Source organism: Chrysochloris asiatica, unplaced genomic scaffold, assembly GCF_000296735.1.
Source record: "Chrysochloris asiatica unplaced genomic scaffold, ChrAsi1.0 scaffold00040, whole genome shotgun sequence".
In the NCBI taxonomy this organism is placed as follows: domain Eukaryota; kingdom Metazoa; phylum Chordata; class Mammalia; order Afrosoricida; family Chrysochloridae; genus Chrysochloris; species Chrysochloris asiatica.
This window is the reverse complement of record NW_006408558.1, coordinates 8784037-8808948: the sequence shown is the minus strand read 5'-3', so window position 1 is coordinate 8808948 and position 24912 is coordinate 8784037. Positions and strand designations below refer to the sequence as shown.

The following is a 24912-nucleotide window of genomic DNA, read 5'->3' as shown; positions in this document are numbered from 1 at the left end:
GTGTCAAGTGTTTATTCTATAGTACCACATACTTTATGTTGTTGTTAAGCACTGTCAAGTTGGTTCTGACTCAAAGCTACCCTGGATAGGGTTTCCAAGGATCATTTGGTAGGTTTGAACCACAAACCTTGTGGTTAGTAGTCCAGTGCTGATCCTACAGCACCACAACTGAAATATCCTACTTTAATGTTAAGGGTTCAGCTTCCACCTCCGAACCTGCTGTGCTTTCTTCTAACAAGCCCTTAGGCCTCCTGTTCACCAGTGGAATTTAAATCAGATTAGCAAAGCTAACTTTCATCTCTATTAATCCCTATTTCCATTCAATTGTCTCAGAATTGATTACTAAACACTAAATCTCATTTTTAATGAGTTCTTAAAGATTTGATTTATTCAAAAAAAAAAAAACACGATGTAAATTTTTAAAAACAAGACAATCTTCGTTGTTGTTAACTGACTTCGAGTCGGTTCCAACCCACAGCAATTCTGTATAGGGTTTTCAAGGAGCAGCTGGTGAACTTGAACCACCGACCTTGCAGTTCAAATGACTGCAGTCTAACGCATTAGCCCACAGCGCCACACCAGGACTCCAGACAATCTTTAGAAAGGCTCAATTAAAAAGGGAAACAGGATTTTTTTACAGATAAGAGACCTATGCATTTTGTTTTCATCTCTTCCTGGAAACAAAAGCCCATGTTCAACCACACCTAAATGAGGTGAGACAAAAACATCCTCCCTTTACAAATTCACAGCAAAGATAGTAATAAAGGAATGCAAAGAATATCTTAGATATTAAAAAACAGTTAACTGTTTAGAGATTTCCTGCATGCCTGTCTCTCCCCGTCCCCAATATCCACTTTTGTTTACCCATCCTCCTGTGAGGGTGTGTCTGTGTGTGTACACAGACATTTCCCAACACACCACATCACCTGCGATAATATGGTGGTGGTGGTTATGTGCCGTGGAGTTGGTTCCGACTCATAGCAACTGTGTACAGGACTTCCGAGGCTGTAAATCTTTACGGGAGCAGAAAGCCTCATCTTTCCCCTGCAGAACAGCTGGTAGTTTTGAACTGCTGACTTTGAGGTACACAGCCCGATTTGTAACCACTACACTAATATGGATATGTTATATCCCTACTAGGGCTCCTTCCTCCTTGTTCTGTACTCACGTGTAGTTTCTCTTATAGTTTTGGTATCCTTTAGGTACCATAGATCCTATGTGCCAAAGTAGAACTGCGCCATGAGGTTTTCTAGCCTGCAATCTTTTCAAAGCAGGCCTGGTGTGGCATTATAGTATAAGCACTGGACCACAAGGTCTGTTTTAACCAGAAGGTTGTCAGTTTAAACTCAGAAACCCTAAACAGGGTCGTTATAACTCAGAACTGACTCAATGGCACTTAACAACAATACATCTTCATATAAAGCAGACCATCAGGACTTCTCTCCTGCAGAGCTGTTGGGTGGGCTCAAACCACCAAACTTTCAGCTTACAGCCGAACACTCAATGGTTGCGTGATGAGAGAGCTCCTTCCTGTTACATTAAAACCACAAACAAAACCGACTGCCGTGGCATGGATTCCGACTCATAGGAACCTTTTACAGAGTTGGGACTGTAAATCTTTAGTGGCTGATGGCTGATGGGTCTGAGCCACAGGCTTGTGCTTAGCAGTTGTGTGCTTATCCTATAGTGCCACCAGTCATTTCCCCTTCTTCTATCATCTGAGCTGGGATGGTGAGCTAAAGGGGAGCGGGATGCAAGAAAAACGTGGCAGAGAAAACTTTCAGTGTTCCCTGTTATGGACTGAATTGTATGTCCCCCAAAATACGCAGTTCAAATCCTGACTGCTATGCAGGTCGATGCAATCCCCTGTGGCATTGAGGCTTTCTGTGTTATGTTAATAAAACCATAGCAATGAGTTGTCATTAAGTGCTATCAAGTCAGTTCCAACTCCTAGCGACCCTGTATAGGGTTTCTAAGGAGCAGCTGGTAAGTTTGAACTTCCAAACTTGTGATTCAAACTGACCTTGTGGTTGAGTGCTTACCCTACGGCACCACACTTAAGCCAACCACTCTTTTTTTTTTTTTAAGTTCTTATTGTAAATTGAGTTCATAGAGCAGTTTCTCAGTCCCACAATTCAACAAATCATACTTCATTTCATCGCAATGATGGCAAGCCCCTCCATACAACAACAATCTCACTTCCTCCCTGTGATTCCTAGTTCCCTTCCACCCTCCTCCTCATCCCTACTCAAGTCAATGTTGTCCTTTTGATGTTGAATGACTGACCATTCCATGGTGAGCCTAGCTTACTACAGTTGTCCCTCCTATATACCTATCTATGGCTTGGCTGAAAATAGAGTCAGAAGGGTGAGTTCTATTCCAGACCACAAGTGTGGTCTGGAGCCATAGTCTCGGGCTCCTCCAGTCTCTTTATGATCAGTTAGCCGGGTCTTTGTCTTTCAAAATATAATTCTGATAAGCTAATCACTTTTGAAATATAAAAAGATCAGATTAAGCAGATGGGGGGAGATCGATGCCAATAGGAGATCTTGAAGGAGCCAAGGCAGAGAAGCTGCAAAGAGGAAATGACCTTCCTCCAGGGCCAGCAGAGAGAGAAACCTTTCCCCAGAACCGCTGCCCTGAATTCAGACTTCTAGCTTCTTCCTAAATGCTCAGAAAATAAATTTCTGTTTGGCAATCCATTTGTGATATTTCTTTTATAGCCGTACTAGACAACTAAGATAAATTCCCTTTAACTAAAACCAGAATTATTTTCATGTATACAAGCAAGGAGGGCCCTTCCTACTTGTAAACATATTCATAGAAAATAATACTTTTTTTTTTTGTCATATAATTATATCATCATTTTAAAAAGAGGCATCTAGAAAGAGAAAAAAAACCCACCTTACCTAAATGTTTAGTTGGATCATAAGACAAAACAGACAAGAAGTAACGAAACCCTTTTCTTGTTAGGGACAGCATGATGTCAGCATAGCTAAAAAGAACACAACAAAAGTAGATGTTTTTCTATACACACCACAGGCAAGGAAGGCTCCCAACATTTACTTTCATTTACATTACTGACTCTTACTCCCTAGATCCCTCATGAAGGCAATTTTCATTCTAAAAGAGAAATGAGTTCAGCAAATCATATCCCCCTGCCCAGTCATACAGCTGGGAAATGGCAAAAATGAGAAATCAAACTCAGATCCCCTTCCAGAGCCCAAGCTCTCACCACTACATCAGACCCAAAGACATCACTTGCAGGTGAGCAGAAGCTCCTAGTTGCGCTGATGTGAGCATGTGAACTGCGCTGCTTCCTTGTGCTCCAGGTTACTGGCTCCCAGGCCTGGCTGCGTGTCAGTCACCTGGACACTTCCTACCAGTAAGGATGCTGGAACTCCCTCCTACAAATCTACTGCAAATCTGTTGCAGATTTGCTGTGGGCCTTGGGATGCTGCATTTAGCCAAGTATCCTGGTTGACTGGGACAGCTCCTGCGGCTCAGCTTGTGTAAGAGGTGAAAACACAATCCCTTTCACCCAACAATGTTTTTGTTCTATAACGAAGGTCATTGTGAGTCGGAGTCAACTTGATGGCAAATAGTAACCACTTACTTATGTGCAGCCGGACTTAGGATTTTACTGCCAGACCAAAGTCCCTTAGGAGCATGGAACACATGCACAACTTAGGTATCTGGCATAGCTGAGTTTAGTGTAAAAATGTGGTGTGGCATGGAAAAGACAGGGCATGGACTAGTTTTAAAAAACCAATACACTGTGTACATGAAACAATTTTTTAAAACAAAAAAATAAATAAAAGTAAGGACATAAATAATAGGCATTTTATTCCAATGCTAAAACTCCATATAAGCTGTTGTCAGTAGGTCCCGTCAAGTCGGTTCCAACTCATAGCAACCTTATGCACAACAGAACGGAGCCCCACCCAGGCCTCTGCCATCCTCACAACTGTTGTTACACTTGAGCTCATTGCCGCTGCCACTGAGCCAATCCATCTCCTTGGGGTCTTCCTCTTTTTTGCTGACCCTCCACTTTACCAAGCACAAAGACCTTCGCCAGGGTCTGGTCCCTTCTGATAATATGTCTGAAATATGGAAGACGAAGTCTTCCTATCCTGCTTTTAAGGAGCATTTGTGCTCGTATTTCTTCCAACACAGATTTGTTTTTCTGGCAGTCCGTGTTATCTTTAATATTCTTCTCGGAAACCATAATCCAAATGCATCAATTCTGATAACTCAATATTTACATGCTATATTCAAACAAATATATGAGTGATAATATTTGAATTGGAAAAACACAAGGGTGGTCACATTCCACTCAGTATGCTTTCTTCTATTTTAATTTAATTTTTTAATTGTTGTTGTTAAGTGTTATGAGTTGGTTTCAACTCATAGCGACTCTATATGGGGTTTCTGAGGAGCAGCTGGTTAATTTGAACCACCAACCTTGCAGTCCAGTGCATATCCCACAGTGCTGGTTACCAAAAACATCAATGACAAGTGTTGTTCTCACAATAGCTACATACATGTAGACTTTGATTTTGTTAAGTGCCATCAAGTCAGTTCTGATTCATAGCGACCCTGTATAGGGTTTCCGAGGAACAGCAGGTGAGCTTGAACTACCGACCTTGCGGTTCAAACAGACTTTGCAGTCCGGTGCATTAACTCGCAGTGCAACACCAGTACTCCAATATGTAGGCAGTTCTTTAGAATTGATAAGGTGCTTTTCACACACACCATCTTTTTTAATCCCCACAACAACCCTTTGAGGTAGTCTATTTATGGGTGTGGGTGCTGAAACCAAAGTTCCTGGGTTTCAATCTCAACTTTGTCTTTTACTAACGACCTGACTTTGGACAAGTGACTTAGTCTTTTTACTTTAGTTTCCTCATTTGCAAAATGGGTACAATAATAGCATATACCACATAGAGTTCTTATGATAATCAAATGTGTCGATCTACATAGTACTTTGGGAAAAATGCCTGGCACATGTGTTACCTGGTTAAACAGCGGTGGTAGAGATAGCCCCATTTTGCAGAGAAGTAAACTGAGATACAGAGAATTTGGAGTTTTCTGACCAAGGTCACATAGTTAGAAAGTAACAAGAACCCCAAATCTTGATCCCAGGTCCTCTGTGACAAAATTGTATACTTTCTAGGCAAAACTGGTATTGGATTTAGGTCTTCAAAATTCAAACCCAGTAAGCTAGTTCAAACTGGTAAAAATCTAGCCACTTTTCTGGAACCCAGAAAAAGCCTAGCATATTTAATAAAGAAGGCTACAAAAAGAAAATTAACGTAATTAAAGAAACCAAATACGAACCGTTGTTGATCGCATGGATTAATAGCGACCAATGCTCCTCTATCCCAAATCCGGTCAAATAGGCCAATATTTGCTCTACCAGAGAGAAAAGGAAAAAAAAAGAAGCAAGATTTTATATAAGAGAAATAAAATCTCTGACGAGATGAATAATGTTTCCCATGGATACACGGATGCTTTGCCACACTTGTCAAGAAATTGGGATCCAACCGCTCTTCCTTCTAGTCCGTAGGGATATGTTGATGTGAGTGTGGGAAGCTGTCTTCTCCTAGTGTTAGAGGCCAGTGACAGCAGCTTCCCCCCTGCTATGACTTGGAGAAATGAAGGAAGAACAAAGGGCAGTAGGTGACAGTTCTGCTCCCAGCTCATGCACCAGAGACTAACCATTTATTCCTATTCAGGCTCAGCTGCAAGGTGGCCTAGACTGCCTTACTTCCACCTCCTCTTCCTTACCTGCCTGAGGTCCTAATAAAATTCAAAATCCAAACCCACTGCTATCCACTCAATTCTAACTCACGGCAACCCCATGTGTTGCAGAATAAAATCTATAGTTTCAGGAGCAGATTGCCTGACATTTCTTCTTAGGAGTCTCTAGGTTGGTTTTCTGAACTGTTAATGCTTGGTTAGTAATGGAGGGCTTCACCATTTGTGCCACCCAGGGACTCCTGTAGTTAGGCGTCATTGAGTTGGTTCCAACTCACAGCAACCTGATGTATAATAGAATGAAATAGTGCCCCATCCTGCATCATCCTCACAATTGTTACATGTAAGCTCATTGCTGCAGCCACTGACTGTGTCAGTCCACCTTTGACTATCAGACTATCAGTCCAAGAGTGCCCAGAGTTTGGGAGCTGTCCCAGGACAAAGACAGTAAATGTGGAGGTATCTAGGCTGTAGAGAAAATAACTGCTGGATAAAGATACAAATTAATGCTTTGTGGGTGCTACTGCAAATGGATGAGCAATGAATGAAAAGACCCATCACAGCAATATTTCTAAAGAGTTTACATTTTAAAAACTGACCATGTAATATTTATTCAGTCCTACCTTGGAAGATCAAAAATGCTGCAACAATACAACGAAATGTTCCCTGAAGAACTCTGTAATGAAAATGTAAACAAAAAAAATTCTACTGAATTAGGAGATACATGAATATTCATGGAAAGAGGAAGAAAGCAAAGCAAAGGTGATCGAAAAAGTTCACATAATTAAACACAGTGAAAGCAAATCATTTGACTGCACTCTCATGATACCTTATTTTTTAACCAGAGTCCTGGTGTGGTGCTCTAAGATAAGCATTGGACTGTTAACCCCAAGTTCAGTGGCTCAAACCCACCAGCCGCTCCCTGAAAACCCTAGTCGTTATGAGTCGGCACTGACTTGACAGCACTTCACAACATTTTAAAATCTGTGCGTGGTTCCTTTAAGGAACTCTGGTGGTGCAGAGGTTAAGTGCTTAGCTACTAACTGAAAAGGCCAGATATTCAAATCCACTAACTGCTCCTTGCAGAAAAACATGTGGGCCAAGTGCCTGCATGAAGATGACAGCGCTGGAAACCCTATGGGGCAGTTCTACTTTGTCCTGTAGGGTCACTGTGCGTTGGCATTGACTTGTTAGTGATGAATTTCCTTTTTTTGGTTTGGGATTCTTCTGCATCAACTCAGAGAGGAAAACCAGAGAAAGAGTAATCCTGGAGACAGGTTAGCAATTTCCTTTTCGGAGTTAGTTAAAAACGTAACAATGTTTATTTGAGCAAAGATATATAAATACTGGACTGTGAACTACAAGGTTGGTGGTTCGAGCACACCAGCCACTTCATAGAAGAACTATGAGGCTTTCTGCACCCGTAAAGATTTAAAAGCCTCAGAAACTCTATCCACAGTGGCTATGAGTTGGAACTGACTCAACAGCACTTAACAACAATAATAATATACAGGTTAATCAACTACCAGGCAAGCTAACATAGGAAGGTCAGATATTTTGAAAAGGTTTTCATGAAAAGTGCAGTTATGTTGACTCTCCTATGTACATTCAGCTAATGAGCAGTTAACCCTTGCCATATAATCGATTTGAACTCATAGCAACTCTCTAGGACAGAATGGAACTGCTCATGAGGTTCCCAAGTCGGCTGCATCTTTCTCCTATAGAGAGACTGGTAGCTTCTAATCACTGACCATTTGGTTAGGAGCTGAGTGCCTTAAGCACTTTGTCTCCAGTGTTCCTGATAGGCATATTTACTGAGCACCTGCTGTACAGCACCTCCCAGGTCAGAGATAATGGCTGTGAATGTGGCACAGACAGCCTGGGGGAGCAGAGACAGGTGGGTACAAACAACACAGGATGGCTTGTACTGTTACAGTTGGCACCAGGGAACTATGTAAACAGACAAACAAACTGTCCAAGAGCACTGGGGAAGGCAAGCCAGGTGGCCCCCGAGATGGCATTTTCTAACACCACCAGGGTCAGGGGTAGAGTGCATTCATGGGCAGAAGCAGGACACAGGCTCATGTCCAGGGGATGTGAGCCATCTGGAAGCTGGTGGTAAGGGTCGGGAAAACATGGGAGTGCTAGATTTTTCTCTAAAGTAAGGCGTCAACCTAGGCTTACAGAGGAGGGAGGGTCTGTGAAGACCAGTCTGGAAGCACGCTGAGGGAAGCTTGGAGAGGGGTGGGGGGTATCTCAACTCTGAGTGCATGTTGGACTCACTGACAAAGGGATCTTTTAAAAGATCCACTGTTGTTTTTGTTGTTGATAGCTGCTATCGAGTAGGCCCCTGACTTTTGGTGGCCCCAACCATAACAGAGCCAAGTGGTGCCAGGCTTTGTGCCATCCCCATGATCAGCTGTAGAGCAGACTCTTGTGATTTCTGGTCAGTGAACACATCGGATATACACTGCCAGACCTTTCATCTGTAGCTGTCTTAATGTGGGAGCTCTGCTGAAACCTGCCTTGCATCATAGCAACACAGTGTTTCCACAGACAGTGATGGCTTTGCAGGAGGCGCACCACCCGGGAATCAAACCCTGGTCTCTGGCACAGAAGGGAAGAATTCTACCATTCAACCACCATGCCTTCAACTGTGCAGCTGTGGCCGAGAAGCGTGGCTTCAAGAGGAGTCTGGAAGCAGAGCTAGCCTCTCTGTAGTGAGTACAGTCGTGGGATGCATAGATGATTTGGGAGCAGGGAGTGGGGAGAAGCTGTAAAGTATTATCAAGCTTCTCATTGATCGGAGTAACTAGTCTCAATGCTAAGAAAAGTGAATGTGTTGTGAGGGGCTGAATATATAAATGGACAATGACCAGACCATATGTGACAAGAGAGCTCTGACACTGAATCTGTAGCCCCCGACCAGGAGGCCAACCACAGCCTCCAAAGCAGTGGGCCCAGAATGGTCACGACTTCACCAGTGATGTCCAGTCCAGTCCCTTCTAACTGAGGTCCCACCAAAGAAAGCCAAATATGATCCCCAAACCAAGCTGAGGAGAGATCTGGCAATCTGCTTCTGAAAGGTCACTACCAAAGAAACTTTGTGGGGCGCAGTTCTTTCTACTCTTACATACATAGGGTCACCAAGATTCAGAATCGACTTGACGGCATCTGGTTTCTTTTCTTTTCTGTCTCTGTGTGTCTGCCAAATGCAAGCGGCTGACACCCTCTCAATAAATAGCCTCTGCTTTGTTCCCATCTGGCTGGTCTTTGCTTATTTCCACATTGAACCCTAAGCTGGTGAAGCAGGTTCCCTGGATCATTCTCACCACAGGATGAAGGCAATTCTCACGGGTACCATCTCCAGGTCAAACATTACCTCATGCTTCAGAGACAAAACCACTTATCAGCTACACATTCACCATGCCACACACATAAAAACACCAAAATCTGTCGAGGTAACTTTACCTTGTGGCGACTCCATGTGTTAAAGCCCATTTGTACCATCTAGGGACCTTTCATCATGCCACAGATCCCTTAAATTCATCATCTTCAGGAAAAAAAAAATCACTTTCTCTGCCCTTCAAATTGCTGCCTCTTCTGTAAAACTGGTCATCTAAGCTGGAAATGTTAGTTCATAACTTTTGCTCCTACTCAATTTGACATTATAAACCCTGTTGTTTTTATTTGTCTGTTCCTTTGTACATATCCATCATGCTTCTATTTTAGACTGCCATCATCCCTTTTTTTAAATTAACACCCGGTCTCTCTGTGAGCATACCATACTATAACACACACACCATAATACACTGTCATACACACTACATACTTATACATATCACACACACACTGCATATATGTACACATCACACACATTACATACATGCACATACCATATACACCACATGCACATACATATCATATACTGCACACATACACATAACATATGCATCACATACATGTACACAACACACTACATGCATGCACACATAACATACACTACATGCATATATGTGTCATATGCACCACATGTGTGTACATACAATACAAACCACATGAACATACACACCACACACACTACATACATGTACACACCACACTTCATACTGTACATATCATATACACTACATGCATGCACATACCATATACACTACATACATATACATACCACACACACTACATACATGTACATATATACACTGCATGCATATACATATCAAATGCACTACGGGCATGTACACCATACCATATCACCCCATACCATACTACACTATTCCATACCACACACACCATATCACACCATACTAAATCATACACACTACACCATATCACGCCATACCATACTACCCTATTCCATATCACACCCACCATATCACACTATACTAAACCATACACACTACATCATATCACGCCATACCATACTACCCTGTACTACACCACACACACCATATCACACCATATGAAACCATGCTACACATTATCACACCACACCTTATCATACCACACCACGCCACATTACACCATACCATACTACCCCATGGAGTCCTGGTGTGGTACTGTGGATTAATGTGCTGGACTGCAAAGTTGGTGTGAACCATAAAGTTGGGGGTTCAAGCTCATCAGCTGCCCCTCAGAAACCGTATATATGGGCGGGCTATGGGTCGGAACCAACTCAATAGCACTTAACAACAACAATAAACAATACTACCCTATACCATACCACACACATATCATACATACTAAACCATACTACACCATACCATAACTACCTTATACTGTGCCACACATAACATATCATACTAAACAACACATCACACGCTAGCATACTACACCACACCATACTACTCCATACCATGCCACACCATACCATATTACACCAAATCATAGTACACAACACCATACCATACCATATCAGACCACACCATGCCACACCCGACCACACCACACCATAGCATAGCATACCACACCACACACCATATCACACATACCATACCACACCACATGATAGTATACTGAAGCATACCATACCACAACACAGCATACCATACTATACCACAGCATACCAGATCAGACCACACTATACTACATCACACTATACCATAGTTGTTGTTGTTAGGTGCCATCGAGTTGGTACCGACTCATAGCAACCCTATGTACAACAGAATGAAACACTGCCTGATCCTGGGCCAACCTCACAATTGTTGCCACACTTGAGCCCATTGATGCTGCCACTTTGTCAATCCATCTCTCTGGGGGTCTTCCTCTTTTTCTAGACTATATCATACCATACTGGTTGCTATCAAGCAGACCCCAACTCCAAGTCATGGAGTACAACTGTGCTCCATATGGTTTACACTGACTGATATTTGGAAACAGATCCCTAGGTTTTTCTTCCGAGATACCTGAGTGGACTCAAATCTCCAACTTTTCAGTCAGCAGCAGAGTGCATTAACCACTGAAACCACCGAGCGATGCCTTGAGGCTAAAAAGTTACTGCCTTCAAAGTTACTTCCCATGCATGATGTCACAAGAATGTTTTTTCTAAAAAAAAAAAAAAAATGCTGGCCACATCACACTCCTACTTAAAACCTCAGTGCACAGAATGATAAATATGCTTCACGGGACACCTCAAGCTGCAGATCTGACCTTGTGTGTCTCCAGCCTCCTCTGTTCCCATATTCCAGAAAGCCCTCCCAGATTGGCTTAGGTAACTCTTCCTTGTGCCTAAAAGGCCCAATGTTATTACACTTAGTTCCATGTGTCACAAATGGCTTTCTCCTGTTCTAGTCTCTCCTATGTTTAGAGATTCGTTAAGGCAGAAACCAGATTATCTTTATTTCTTCATTGTCTTCTGCAGAGTCTGGCTTAAGAACAGTTCTCAGAAAATGCAGGTTAATAAATGGAAAACACACAACAACAACAATAATAACAGGAGTACTAACAGTCTTTGGTCTCAGCATATATATATTGTTGTTAAGTGCCGTTGAATTGGTTCTAATTCATAGCGACCCTGTATAGGGTTTCTGAGGAGTGGCTGGTGAGTTTCAATAACTACCAACCATGTGGTTCAAGCCAACACAGTGCTTATCCTACTGTGCCACACGAGAACTCCATATATATAAAATCATACACATAAGAAAGCACACACGAGAGGGTAAGTCAAAAAATATTGCTATTAGGGTTCCAGTTCACATGTGCACAGTTTATTCCAAACAAACTATATTTAAACATGTCTCTGAGATCTGTGGCTGGCTACAGACAAGTTCTCTCAGTAATATCCTTGTCTTAGTCTCATCAGAGTGTCTTAAAAAAAAAAAAAAAGTGCAATCAAAACCATGACTTCCAAAGGGATCTGCTGGGCTAGTTAAATTCAAGGCAGACAAGTCACCTCAGAAAGCTATAATGACTGTGTTTTGGGGATTCCAAAACAGTAATCTTGATATATTTCCTCAAAGGACACAAGATGATCACAAGGAATTATTAGAAAGAAGTTTCCAGAAAATTGAAAACTGCATTGGTGAGAAAAAGGCCAGGAAAGTTGTGCCGAGGAATTTTTTTTTCTGTCACGACAATGTACCTGCTCATTCTTTATGGGTATCAAGAATTGTCCTAGGAGAATTCCATTGAGAAACCTTACTCCATCCACCCTGGTGGTGGCGGTGGGCCGTGGAGTCGGTTCCGATTCATAGCAACCCTGTACATATTATTTCCGAGGCTGTAAATCTTTCCGGGAACACAAAGCCTCATCTTTCTCCCATGGAGCAGCTGATAGTTTCAAACTGCTGACCTTGAGGTTAGCAGCCAGATTTGTAATCATTACACTACCAGAGCTCCTTCCATCCACCCTGGTGGTGGCTGTGTGCCGTGGAGTCAGTTCCAACCCACAGTGACCCTGTATAGGGTTTCCAAGGCTGTAAATCTTTACGAGAGCTGAACAGCTCATCTTTCTCCCGCTGAACAGTTGCGGTCCACAGCCAGGTTCGTAACCACTACGCTAGCGCTACCAGAGCTCCTTTCCATCCACCCTACAGCCCTGATTTTCCCCCTTCAGACTTCTTTTTGTTCCCCAAACTCAGAGAATATTTCATAGGAACACGATTTGAGTCCCTTGGGGATGCCAAAACTACTGTTTTGATGTGGTGTAAACAAAAGAACACAGAATTCTTCTGGGAAGGGTTAGAGGGATGGAAACATGGCCTTGAGAAGTCTGGAGACCTGGATGGAGGAGATGTCAATGAGCAACAGATCATATTGTGATATTTTTATTTAATAGACATGTCTATGGTTTTGCAGCAATACTTTCTGACTTGCCTGCGTGTAGCCACATCTATGCATCATTCATATAAGGCCAACTTCATACACTATATTCTGTGTGATAAAGGAGATTTATGACACCTGTTTAGTACCCCCATTTATGCAGGGTGAGAAAAATGCCTAGAAACAATTGATTGAACAAAACATAACAAACCTTAAATACTTTGGCTCCAGGGATTTCAGTGACTGGCTCTTCTGAGTAAGAGAGATTCTGATCTGTAAAAAATTCCCGTATTCCAAGTTCACTGATTTCCACACCAACGACACTATGTCCCAAGTCTGCAAACCTGCATAAGATCATATGTTTAGACTTACATTCTAATTTCAAATACAGTACTAATAACTAAAGAGGTATGCTTCAGTTAGCACGTGTTTTCTTTGCATTAAAGGAATGTATATGAATTCAGGTTCAGGGGGTTTCATAGAACATGTAGGAAAACAAACCTTACTTTATGTGGAATTGTGAAGGGCTACTTTTTTTGACCCTTAGCAAAATATTTTAAATTTGAAAAAAATGTTTTTCTTTAAATGCTGGTTTACTATCAGTGGATTTGACTAGAGGATTCTCTGATATAAACACGTCTCTGGATAACACATCCTTCTGACTTCTCTACAACAGTGCTATCCAATAGAACTCTCTGTGATGGTGGGAATGTCTGTCTAATACAGCAGCCAATGAACATATTGTGTATTGGAGGAATGGTGCTCAAGCTTGTGCAACTGAGAAACATAAAATTTTTGATTTGATCTAATTTTAATTAATTTAAATATAACTAGTCACATGTACCTGGTAGCTACTATATTAGAATGCAAGGCTTTACAACATTAACAACTATTTCCATAATATTTTAAAAAAATGTTTCCACTTACTTACGATAAACAGAGCCCAAAAACTTATTTTATTATCATATACAAACAACTCGTATTTTCCTGGTAAGCTTTGTAATCAGAGAATTCATATTCTTGGGGAGGGCAGGGGCCATGGACTCAAGAGCACACAGTTCTAATGACACAAACATATAAGCATAGCAACGGTGTCAAATTAAATAAAAACATATGGTCAGTTCTCATCGAATGCTACATATGCTTTCCTAATAATCACTACATTGTGTAAATTCATGCAATAAAAATCATTAATGTTTAAGGAAAACAAGAGCATGGTGGCTCTGTAGGCTAAGCAGTGGACTGTGGACCAACCACAAGGATGGTGGTTTGAATCTACTAGCTGCTTTGCAGGAGAAAGATGAAGCTTTCTGCTTTCGCAAAGATCTGTAACCTCAGAATTCCTATCCAGGGTCTCAATGAGTCAGAACTGACTTGAAGGCACTAACAGCCATAATGAAGTTAGAGCACAACATTCAAACTGTCAGTGACACATTAGAAGAAAAAAAGAAAAAAGAACCTAATAAAAATGCTTTTACACGTTACATGGTTAAGCAAGGTGTGAAAAAGTAACATGTAAAACCAGTGGCCATCCGATCTACTCCAATTCACAGTCAGAGTAGAACTGTGCTCCACAGATTTCCCCAAAGCCTCATGTTTCAGAAGTAGATTGCTAGACCTTTCTTCAAAGGTGCCTCTAGGTAGATTCAAACCTTCAACTTTTTGGTTAGCAGGTTAATGCTTAACTATTTGCATCACCTAGGAGATTTCTAGAAGCAAACAATAACAACAAAACACCCCAACAAACAAACAAAAAATCAAGCCAAACCAAATGCCTTTGAGTGAATCCCAACTCAAAGCGACTCTACATTACAAGGTAGAATAAAACAACTTCAAAGGGTTTCTGAGGCTGTAAATCTTTGTGGGAGCAGAAAGACTCATCTTTCTTCCGAGGAGAAGCTGGTGAGTTTATACTACTGACCTTGTGATTATAGTAGCCCATTGCTTAATCCACCACTTCACCAGGGCACCCTTGTAATACATAAATACCAAATGTGGCACTTTATCTTAAAAATACTTGAAGTCTGCTTACGGAAGGAGTCATTCATGAGCAGTGACTGGACTGACTATGAAACGTAGGACTATCTATGGAAGGAGGACTATCTGGGTACAGTATCTGCATTCGCTTCATGCTTCTGGTTGATGAAATCACACACCACAAATGTGAAGTTCCTGTCATGCTCAAATTATTTCCTAACACATCAATCAAGTTAGAACACATTTCCATTTCAAGACAAGTCGTATAGGACAGATAGAAACAGGGAAACCAGTGAAGCAGCAAGAAGAATGCTATTACACAGAGGGGATTGTGACTGTCACAAAACAAAAGATGTATGAATTGTTGAGTGGAAAATGAATTTGCTCTGTAAAGTTTTACCCAAACCACAATTAAAAAAAAAAGAACAAAAAGATGCATGATTCAGAAGCCACCAGAGTGCCTTCTCTAAACCCAGCTGTGCTGCAGTGAATTATTTGATACGATTTTTCTAGCCATAGGCTTTGTGTCTCCCATCAAATGTCTGGGTGGGTGTTGTTATTAAGTGCTGTCGAGTCGGTTCCAGCCCAGTATAGGGTTTCTGAGGAGTAGCTAGTGAGCTTGAACTGCTGACCTTGTAGTTCAAACCCTATGCAGTCCAGCTCATTAAACCATAGTGCCACACAAGGTAGGACTATGCAAATGAGGTGTTTGAGGCCCACCAATGGGACTGGATAGCTTGCTTGCTAATAATGTAAATAGGGGACACGCACCTATATAGTCTGGGATCATGCAAATAGGATACATGGAACCATAACATGGGTATTGATCAGTTTTACCATCTCACTAGATTTAAAATGAGCCATCTCAGAAGTAGAAAGGGGGAATCTTACTAACATCAAGAAAAGAAGAGTCATGACTGGAAGATGTCAAAAGGACACTGAGACCCCTAACCCAAAGCTCCTTGATTCAGGACACAGAGAGCTACAACACCAGAGAAGGCAGAAAAGAGGCAAAGAAACAGAGGCAGCAGAACCTAGAACACGCGAAAGAGCTCATGGAACAAGCAAGCTGAGTGCCTGTAAGTGGGAGGCTTGAGGAGTGGGTGTCTCTTGGGCATTTATTTGGGATACTATATTTGCTGACTCACTAAGCTAGAGCTGATTGTCTTCAGGCTGAAGCTTACTGGCAGAATAGAGTGCCTTTTGGGCATTTATTGGAAGAGTCAGAAATGCTTTGTAACACTTGTTTAAGCAGGGCAGAAGCCAAGGGACTTAGTGGTTGAGAGAGCAAGGATCCGAGAGAGGCCGTGCCTGAGATCACAGCTAAGAGAAGGCTGTCTGATCATACAAGCCCTCTCAATCTAGGTTCCCTCTTGAAAGCTAGTAGCCAGTCACTTCTTACCTCTGTAGTCCCCCTCCCCCCACTGCATTCTGGGTAGCCAATGTCCAAGTTGCCCATCCCTGTACTCTCTGTGCGGTGGAGGTAGGAAAGATCCTTGCTGTGAAGATCTGTTCACTTTTTTGAGCTATTGCTTTCATAGGTGTGTGTCAAGTTTGTCAAATTGTGTCAAATTCTTCTTTTTTTTCCCTCTTCTTTCTTCTTCTGTTTGAGCTCTGATTAGCCAGCCGTTGTGGCCAGGTCAAGTGGGTATTATCTGCAAGTGTGGGTGTACTTATGCATGTGCCCTCTATTCTTATCAGCTAGATCAGAGTATTCATTTTTAAATTTTAATATTAAGAACTTTCATCATGAAACAGAAAGTCAAAGTAGTAAATATAACTTTGAAATGCTCTGAATGTGATCAATTGGGAGTTAGTTTTCAATGAAGACACTGACATGTTTGTAGCCAGCCCACACTCTATCAACTTGTAGTTGAGAACATTTGTTAGATGGTGTGTGTGGCTTAAGATTGTCCTGTGCCAGAAGCCTGTGAAAATGTAAGCCAAGCTGTTAGACGCCTACCTTAACCAGCTCACTGAGTCATAAGAAAGAACATGAAAGAAAAATATATGTAAATAAGATTATAGGTGGAAGTCTGAACCACATCCAGATCTTCAGAGATGGAAAATTTCCACTTGAAAGGACGAGCAGCCCAGCTTGGAGCGGCTAGGAGAGCAGAAGATACTTCTTGAAAGAAAGACCTGCAGGAAAAATACAAAACAGCAGAGGTAGACTGACTGTTTTAAGAAAAAGCAAGTTGCTTGCCCAGGAGATATCAAGGCAAGTGGTTGGGTCCCCTCAGTACAAACCCCCTTCCAAGACTAAGACTCAATGGGAATACACGCTCTGATTGGTGACCACGCTCATTACCGGTAAGAGGAAGTGAGGAAAAACAGCAATGAAGTGGCGAGCTAAGCCCTACAACATTCAATAGACTCTGTGAACCTGGGTGGAGACCAGGTTGGCCAGCAGTGCGGCAAGACCTGGGGACTCTTGGGCCCAGAGTCAGTGACATAGCCACAGAGGACTAGAGTGGAGAGTGAAGCGTCCAGCTCTTAAGATGAGAGAGCATATGTACAAGAACACCCATACATGAAGATAATACCCACTTGACCGGCTTCAATGACTGAATGATCAGAGCTCAACTAGAAGAATAAAGAAGAAGAAAAAAAGAGTAATTTGATACAATTTGATGAACTTGACCTATACCTATGGATGTAGCAGCTCAAAAGAAGGAACAAATCTTTACAGCAAGGATCATTCCTACCCCCTCCACACACAGAGTAGACAGGGATGGTCAACTTGGACATTGGCTACCCAAAATGGGAGGGTGGGGGGTAGATACAAAGGCAAGAAGTGACTGCTTACAAGATTTCAAGAGGGAACCTAGATCCAGAGGGCATGGGGGAAGGTAGAATCTCCAGTGAGTAGTATCTAATCTGTCTAGGCGGGGCTGATTAAATGAAATGTAGATAGGTCTCTTGTAATACAATAGTGAATAATTGTTATCAGGACTGACTGAGGGTTGGAAATGTAAAGTTAGACACTTTATAGCAAGGAGGGGAGTGATTAACCTTACAGTCTAGGAGCGGAGGTCCCTGGGACCATCAGTGGAGAAGACAGAGAGCGGACCCTACCCAGAGAAGCAGTGACACCAGAGATGGAGGCAGAGATGATGACATGGAGAGATGGAGCAGCTGGGGACTCTAGATCCAGAGACGGAGAGGGGCTGTGTGCTGATGACTTGGGTGCAGGCTTGCAGGGTATACCCTTAGGTTGGCTGATGATACATGGAGGGGATTGTAACCATGGCAATGAGACGATATAGAATGAATGTAAAACTAATGTTCTCCCATGTAAACTATTACATAACTCACAATAAAACATTAATATATATATATATAGCAAGGTCAGCAGTTCAAACTCACCAGCTGCTCCTCGGAAACCCTATATAGGGTCTCTATGAGTTGTAACTGACTTGATTGCAACAAGTCTGAGACAACAACATGCTAATGTGATTGTTGAATATTTTGCATCTAAACTTAGTTACTAGTTGCTGTTAGGTCAATTCTGTTTAAATAGAACTGGGCCATAGGGTTTCCTCGGCTGTAATCTTTACAAAAGTTGATCACCAGGCTTTCTTGCACAGCACATCTGGGTAGGTTTGAACTGCCAACCTTTTGGTTAGGAGGTCAGCACAAACCATTTGTTCCACCTAGGAATTTGCATGCAAGTTTGTTATACTATAGATGCTTCATTTATGTAACTCATCTGTATATTGAGGCCTATGCAGACATATAGAGAATAAAAGTATGTTTATTATATGAGGGGGCTTCAAAAATTTGTGAGAAAATGAAATTGAGAGGTAATGGGGAAAAAGAAGAGAAAAATAAAGACAATGGGATTTTTCCATGAAGTTTTTGAAGCCCTCTCATATGTTCACTTATACATTTTCATAGAAAATATGAATGATGTGTTATTAATATACTTTATACAAATAGTCCATGTTCTGATCATATTAATAGTGTGTGCCCTTGTGTAGGTAATAGGTATGTTGTGTTGTTAATTGCATGTAAACATTACTTGCTATTGTATTGTAATACAATAGCAAATAATTGTTTTCAGGACTGATTGTAAAGGCTGGAAATGTAAAGGTGGACATTTTGGGGCAAACGGAGGGGAGTGATTAACCTTAGAGTCTAGGAACAGAGGTCCCTGGGACCACTGAAGGAGAAGAGCAGAGAACGGAACTCTACCCAGAGAAGCAGAGATGTCAGGGATGGAGGCAGAGACGATGACATGGGGAGATGGAACGGCTGGAGACTTTGGACCCAGAGAGGGAGAGGGGCAGTGTGTGGATGACAAGGGGCAGACTTGCAGGGTGTACCCTTTGGTTGGTCGATGATGCATGGAGGGGACTGTGACCATGGCAAGGAAACGATGTGTGACGGGATCAATGTGAAGCTGATGTCCTCCCACGTGAACTATCACATAATTCACGATAAAGCATTAAAAAAAAATGAATATTCTGTCTTAGTATTTAAGGTAGTCCAGGTATACTATCATGAGCCATCTCAGAAGTAGAAAGGGGGAAGCTTACTAACATCAAGAAAAGAAGAGTCATGAGTGGAGGATGTCAAAAGTTAGGTGTGTTAGTTTTTAGGAAGCCCATAGTCAGAGTGAGCCCAGGTGTGGCTCTGTAGGATAAGCACTAGACTGTTATCCTCAAGGTCAGCAGTTCAAATCCAATAGCCTCTCTCAGGGCGGTTATGAGTCAGAACCGACTCAATGGCACACAACAACAATAGCCATAGTAGCTTGTTAATTATAGTGCGTTCTTTTCATGGAGATTTATGCATAAGAAATATGTTCTGTAGTAGTTTTATAACAATGATCATGATAACAAAATCATCAATGTGGTGGTGCAGGGAGTTGAGGTGAACTGTGGGCTACTGTCTAGACTTAAAGTTGTCACTCATTTTGAATTTTTCAGTACCCCTGCCCCCATGTCAGATAGTTAAAATTCATTTAGATACGTTCTTAAGCTTCCAACAAATACTAAAGCACACATAAAGATCGAAGAGGGAAGGTTGGTTTTCTTCCCTTTGGGTTCTAAAGGAATTCATTTACTTCTGTTTCTGCTCCTTGTCTTACTCATTAAGAATATGATCTCTAATTAAACACTCACCGCTAATTGAGTCACTGAGTCGATTCCAACTCATAGTGACCGAGAGGACACAATAGAACTGCCCAGCAGGGTTTCCAAGGTTGTCATCTTTATAGAAATAGATGGCCACAGTTTTCTCTCTCAAAGCAGCTAGAGGGTTTGAACCACCAACTTTTCAGTTAGCAGCTGAGTATGTAACCACTGTGTGGTTTTATTACCTTCCATCATGAATAAAACAAAACAGAAGCTAAACCCACTGTTGTCAAGCTGATTCTGATTCACAGTGACCTCATAGGACAGAGGGGAACTGCTGTTTAGAGTTTCCAAGACCATAAAGTTTTTGGTTTGTTTTTTAAAATTTTTATTGTGAACTGAGTGATAGTGATAGTTTACATGGGAGAACACTGGTTTTACACTCATCGTTTCATTGCAATGATCACAATCTCCTCCGTGCATCATCATTCAACAGTATTTGCTTCCATTTCCTGTTTTGTTTTGTTGGGGGGTGGATGTATACAGAAAACACTAGGAATATATAAAAATTTAAACAACTAAAACGCACATTCTGCAAGCCTGCTTCCTAGCCACCAGTAACAGTCCCTCTCTTTCCAAGAGTTCAGAGTCCTCAGCTGCTCTCTCTTTCACCATGTCCTCCATCTCTGGTGTCACTGCTTCTCTGGATAGGGTCCCACACTCTGATTGTGCTTTTCTCTCTTGATGGTCCTGGGGTCCTCGGTTTCTAGACTGTAAGATTAACTACTCCCCCCATTTTGTTACAAAACTTCTACCTTTACAATTGTGACAGTCGCAGTTAGTTCATGGTAACAATTATTAACTATTGAATCTTAAGAATCATATCCCATCTCTTTTGACTAGACCCAACTAGACAAGAAGAAAACTATTCAGTTGAGTGGGGACTCTTCCTTCTCTCACATACTCTGAAACTATAAACTCCCTCTTGAAAACTTGTAAGCCAGTCACTTCATGCCTTTATTGCCCCACTCCCACCCTATTTTAGGTAGCCAATGTCTACATTGCTCATCCCTATCAATCCTGTATACAGAGAGGATAGGATTGATATCTGATGTGAACACTCCTTCCCTCTCACTTGGTATTTTGAGATAGTACATTCATCAAACTGTAGCAATTTACACTTGTTTCCTTTATGAAAACCTTTTTTTTTTTTTTTTTTAAATCTTCTTCTAGTCGAGTTCTGATCATCAAGCCATCAAAGCTAGGTCTAATGGGTACTATTTACAAGTTTGGGTGTTCTTGTGTGCAAGATCATAAAGTTTTACGGAAGCAGACTGCCACATCTTTCTCTTGAGGAGTGGCTGGTGGGTTTGAACAGCCGACTTTTTGCTAGCATTCCAGTGTTTAACCACTGCATGGCCAGGGCCCCTTTCATCAGTAATTGTCTAGTGAAAACAAAGAATCCCCATTCATCTCTCAGGATAGAATGTCTTACCTTATATTCTGCTAAATATTCACCCAAATAATTCATCATCAAGGAGAGAAAGTGTGTTAATACTTATCTGCTCGTACCATCTCATCTCAACTGCTTTGCCACAAAGAGGGAAAAATACTCTGAGTCCATTCCCGCCGCTAAGAAAAGTATCCAAATGCTTCTTTAATAGTCTGGGAGGAATAAAAAAAATTTAAGGTTAGCTTTTTTGGTTAATAAGCCCAGAGCACAGGGGAAATAGCCCTACTGCCTGTACCAAGTACTTTTTGTGTATGACTTCCTTGGTACTCCAACAACCTTAAGAAACAGATAATATTAAGTATTATAATCCCCAGTTTATAGACGAAGAAACAAGAAAGTTGAGTAACTGAAAATCACACAGTCAGCAAGTGGCTAAAACTGATCCAACCCACAGCTGTCCTGATTAGCACTTCAAAATAAAACACATTTTTCTTGATTAATGATATATCTTAAAAATTCTTAATTCCCCAAATGTGTACTTTGTGGGGTAGAGGGGTATAGGGATGGGACCACTAGACTGGCGAGTTTTTTCAATGTTCACTTGAAGGTAAGTTCTCAAAAAGTATCCTCAGGTTTCCAAGGCAGCTCTGAAGAGTGTTAGTTCTTATAATTAGTTCTTTCTGAAGAAATGCGGCTCTTCTAAAGTCATACATCTGAGAAAGGCAACCTTGAAATGAGGTTTGGCTAAGATGCACCAACTATGGCTTAGTGTGCGAATGTTATTAATTATGTCCCCTGGAAGTTGGGGAGGCCTGTTTGGAACAAGGAAAGTCTGTAAGGATCAGCTGACCCTGCATTGGCCCCATGCCTTACTGTTGCTGCTACAAAGACAACGACTACATACTGCTTAAAGTCCTAGCTCAATGACCATTTTCTCTCAACTTCTCATCCTCCATCACCTAGACAGAGTCCTTTAATATCTCAGCCTGTGCTACGGGAAGCAAAGCTGAAGCATCACCACTTTCGGTATAAAGAACAGTCGTAGTCAGCATCAATGGGGCCTGAGCATCTGCCGTACACATGTGTCTAAATGCATGACGAACAGATGCTTGCTGCTGTTATTGTTAGGTGCCATCAAGTCATCACGACACATAGCGACCCTGTATAGGGTTTCCAAGGAGCAGCTGATGAGCTTGAACCACTGACCATGTGGTTCAAACCAACCTTGTAGTCCAGCGCCATTAACCCACAGCGCTCCACTAGGACTTTATATGGGGATTAAATAAAAGACATTCATTATTCCATCCGAACGAGAAGCCAGCAACTGTAAATCACACCATTACTCATACACAGTGGATGAAAATCACTAGGAATTTCACTATGGCATGACTCTGATTTCAGAGGTGCTAAAATGTGTGTGTGTGGGGTTGGGGGTGGGTGAGGGGAGACAGAGTACATCTTCAAACCAGTCAAATAATATTTCTATTTCCAGAGTGAACTCATGTGATACACCAAATAATTCTTACGGATCTCCTTCTTCTTGATGAAATGAAATATTGTGGTTCACCCACTTGTCTTGCCAATCTTGCAGAGTTAATACTTGGTTTTTTTGTATCTCAGCATCAGGGTATTCTTTTTCAAGCGAAGTTCTTATATCATCCATAGTTTTGCAGACACCTTTGCCTCAGAACGCCTAAATTAAAAAAAAAAAATTTCAACATGGTCCCTTAAGGGAACTGCAATTCGACTGATAATTAAGAATAACAATCTATTCTTAGCAGTATGCGTTTCAAAAGATTTCAACGCCCAAGGGCAAGCCACAAAAAAGCTTATTTTTCAATGAATCTGATAGTAGAGGTATATCTTTTATTACACATTAGGATAAAGCTTAAAATAAATTGTATTATAATTTATGATTAAAGAGCCCCAGCAGCATAGTGGATTACAAGCTGGGCTGAGAACCTCAAGGTCAGCAGTTTGAAACTACCAGCCGCTCAGAGGGAGAAAGATGAAGCTTTCTGCTCCTGTAAAGATTTACAGCCTCAAAAACCCTAGGCAGGGTTGCTATGAGTCGGAACCAATTCAGTGGCACACAACTACCAACACACACCACCACATAATACTATCAGAATAGAAGACCTTAAGGTTTTCAAAAAAGAAGATGACAACCAACTGGGGTCATGAAAGTCCATGAGCACAACAAAGACAATAAAAAGCTGTAAGGAAACAGTTACTCCACAGATTCATGGACCACACAAACATCAGTCTCCGCGACCCCGACACCAGAAGAACTAGATGGTGTCCAGCTACCACTAACAATTGCTCCAAAAGGGATTACTCACATTAGAAAGTCTTGGATAGAGCAGTGGAAAATGTGAAATAAACCTCAAAATCATAAAAAAAAGACCAAGCTTACTGGTTACAGAGGAACTGGTGGAACCCCCAAGACCTTCAGGTCTGTCACCTCCACAATTCAAATTTTTAGCCAAATAATAGACAGGTTTACAAAAGTGGCATTGTAAGATAAGCACTGGACTGCTAGCCACAAGGTAGGTGGTTCCAACCACTCCTCAGAAATGCTATACAGGGTCGAATTGATGTGACTTGGGACTGACTCAATGGCACTTAACAACCTTAGAAGAATAACAACTTTAAGGAAGTATGGACACCTTAGAATAATCAATCACTTGAGATCAAAGGGCCACTGTTTACCAAAAGGCAAAGTCCAGAGGGTTAGGAAAGGAGGAAGAAACACAGAGAGAAAGTGGGAACAGTGTTTGTGGTGCAGAAAATGATTGAATGTCTCTTCTAGTCATAGTCTTTTAAAACTCCCACCAAATGGCTTTTTCCTGATGGGTCTGGGTAAAAGAAGGATGGGAGAAGATGCTGATGGCTTAAATGATTCAGTTGTGAGGACAGTTAACAATGCTAACTGTGATTGGCTAATTTTGCATTCCTACAGGGTAGAAATGAACCAAGCAGAAAGCAGATAGTATCGAAGAAGAGCAAGTTGTGGAGTACATCCTTTGGACCCTGAAATCCTTGCATACTGCACCTCCCAGACCCAGGGACAGAAAGCTGTGACATCAGAGGAATGGCAGAGAAGCAGCAGCAGCAGCAGAACCAAGAACCAGAGCACAAGACAGAGCGGTGGGCTTCCCAGGCCACAGAGCAAGTAAAGCTGAATGCTGAGCAGGACCTAAGTTTGGAGGGACCTAAGTTTGCTGACCCACAGAGCTAAATCCCAGTGCATTCAGGCTGAAGCTATGGCAGAGTGGCATGTCCTGTGGGCATTTATTAGCAGCCCTAAAAGACCTTTGGAACATTGCCACAGCAGAGCAGAGGCAAGGCTGAGGGTCAGAAACGGGCCTGCCTAGGAGC

At 41.8% G+C, this 24912-nt stretch overlaps 1 protein-coding gene across 1 annotated transcript in view; it reads right to left on the bottom strand.

Annotated features, from left to right (window-relative positions):
- The window catches only part of TPMT (thiopurine S-methyltransferase), a 25351-nt gene extending 2157 nt beyond the window's left edge, over positions 1–23194 (bottom strand). Inside the window, exons 1-6 of the mRNA XM_006861014.1 lie at positions 23058–23194; positions 21651–21743; positions 13232–13364; positions 6384–6436; positions 5341–5415; positions 2910–2995 (exon numbers count right to left, since the gene is read on the bottom strand). Of these exons, the coding sequence (XP_006861076.1) occupies positions 2910–2995; positions 5341–5415; positions 6384–6436; positions 13232–13364; positions 21651–21743; positions 23058–23194 (577 nt within the window). The remainder of the gene's footprint in view (positions 1–2909; positions 2996–5340; positions 5416–6383; positions 6437–13231; positions 13365–21650; positions 21744–23057) is intronic.
- Between the last annotated feature and the right edge of the window lie 1718 nt (positions 23195–24912).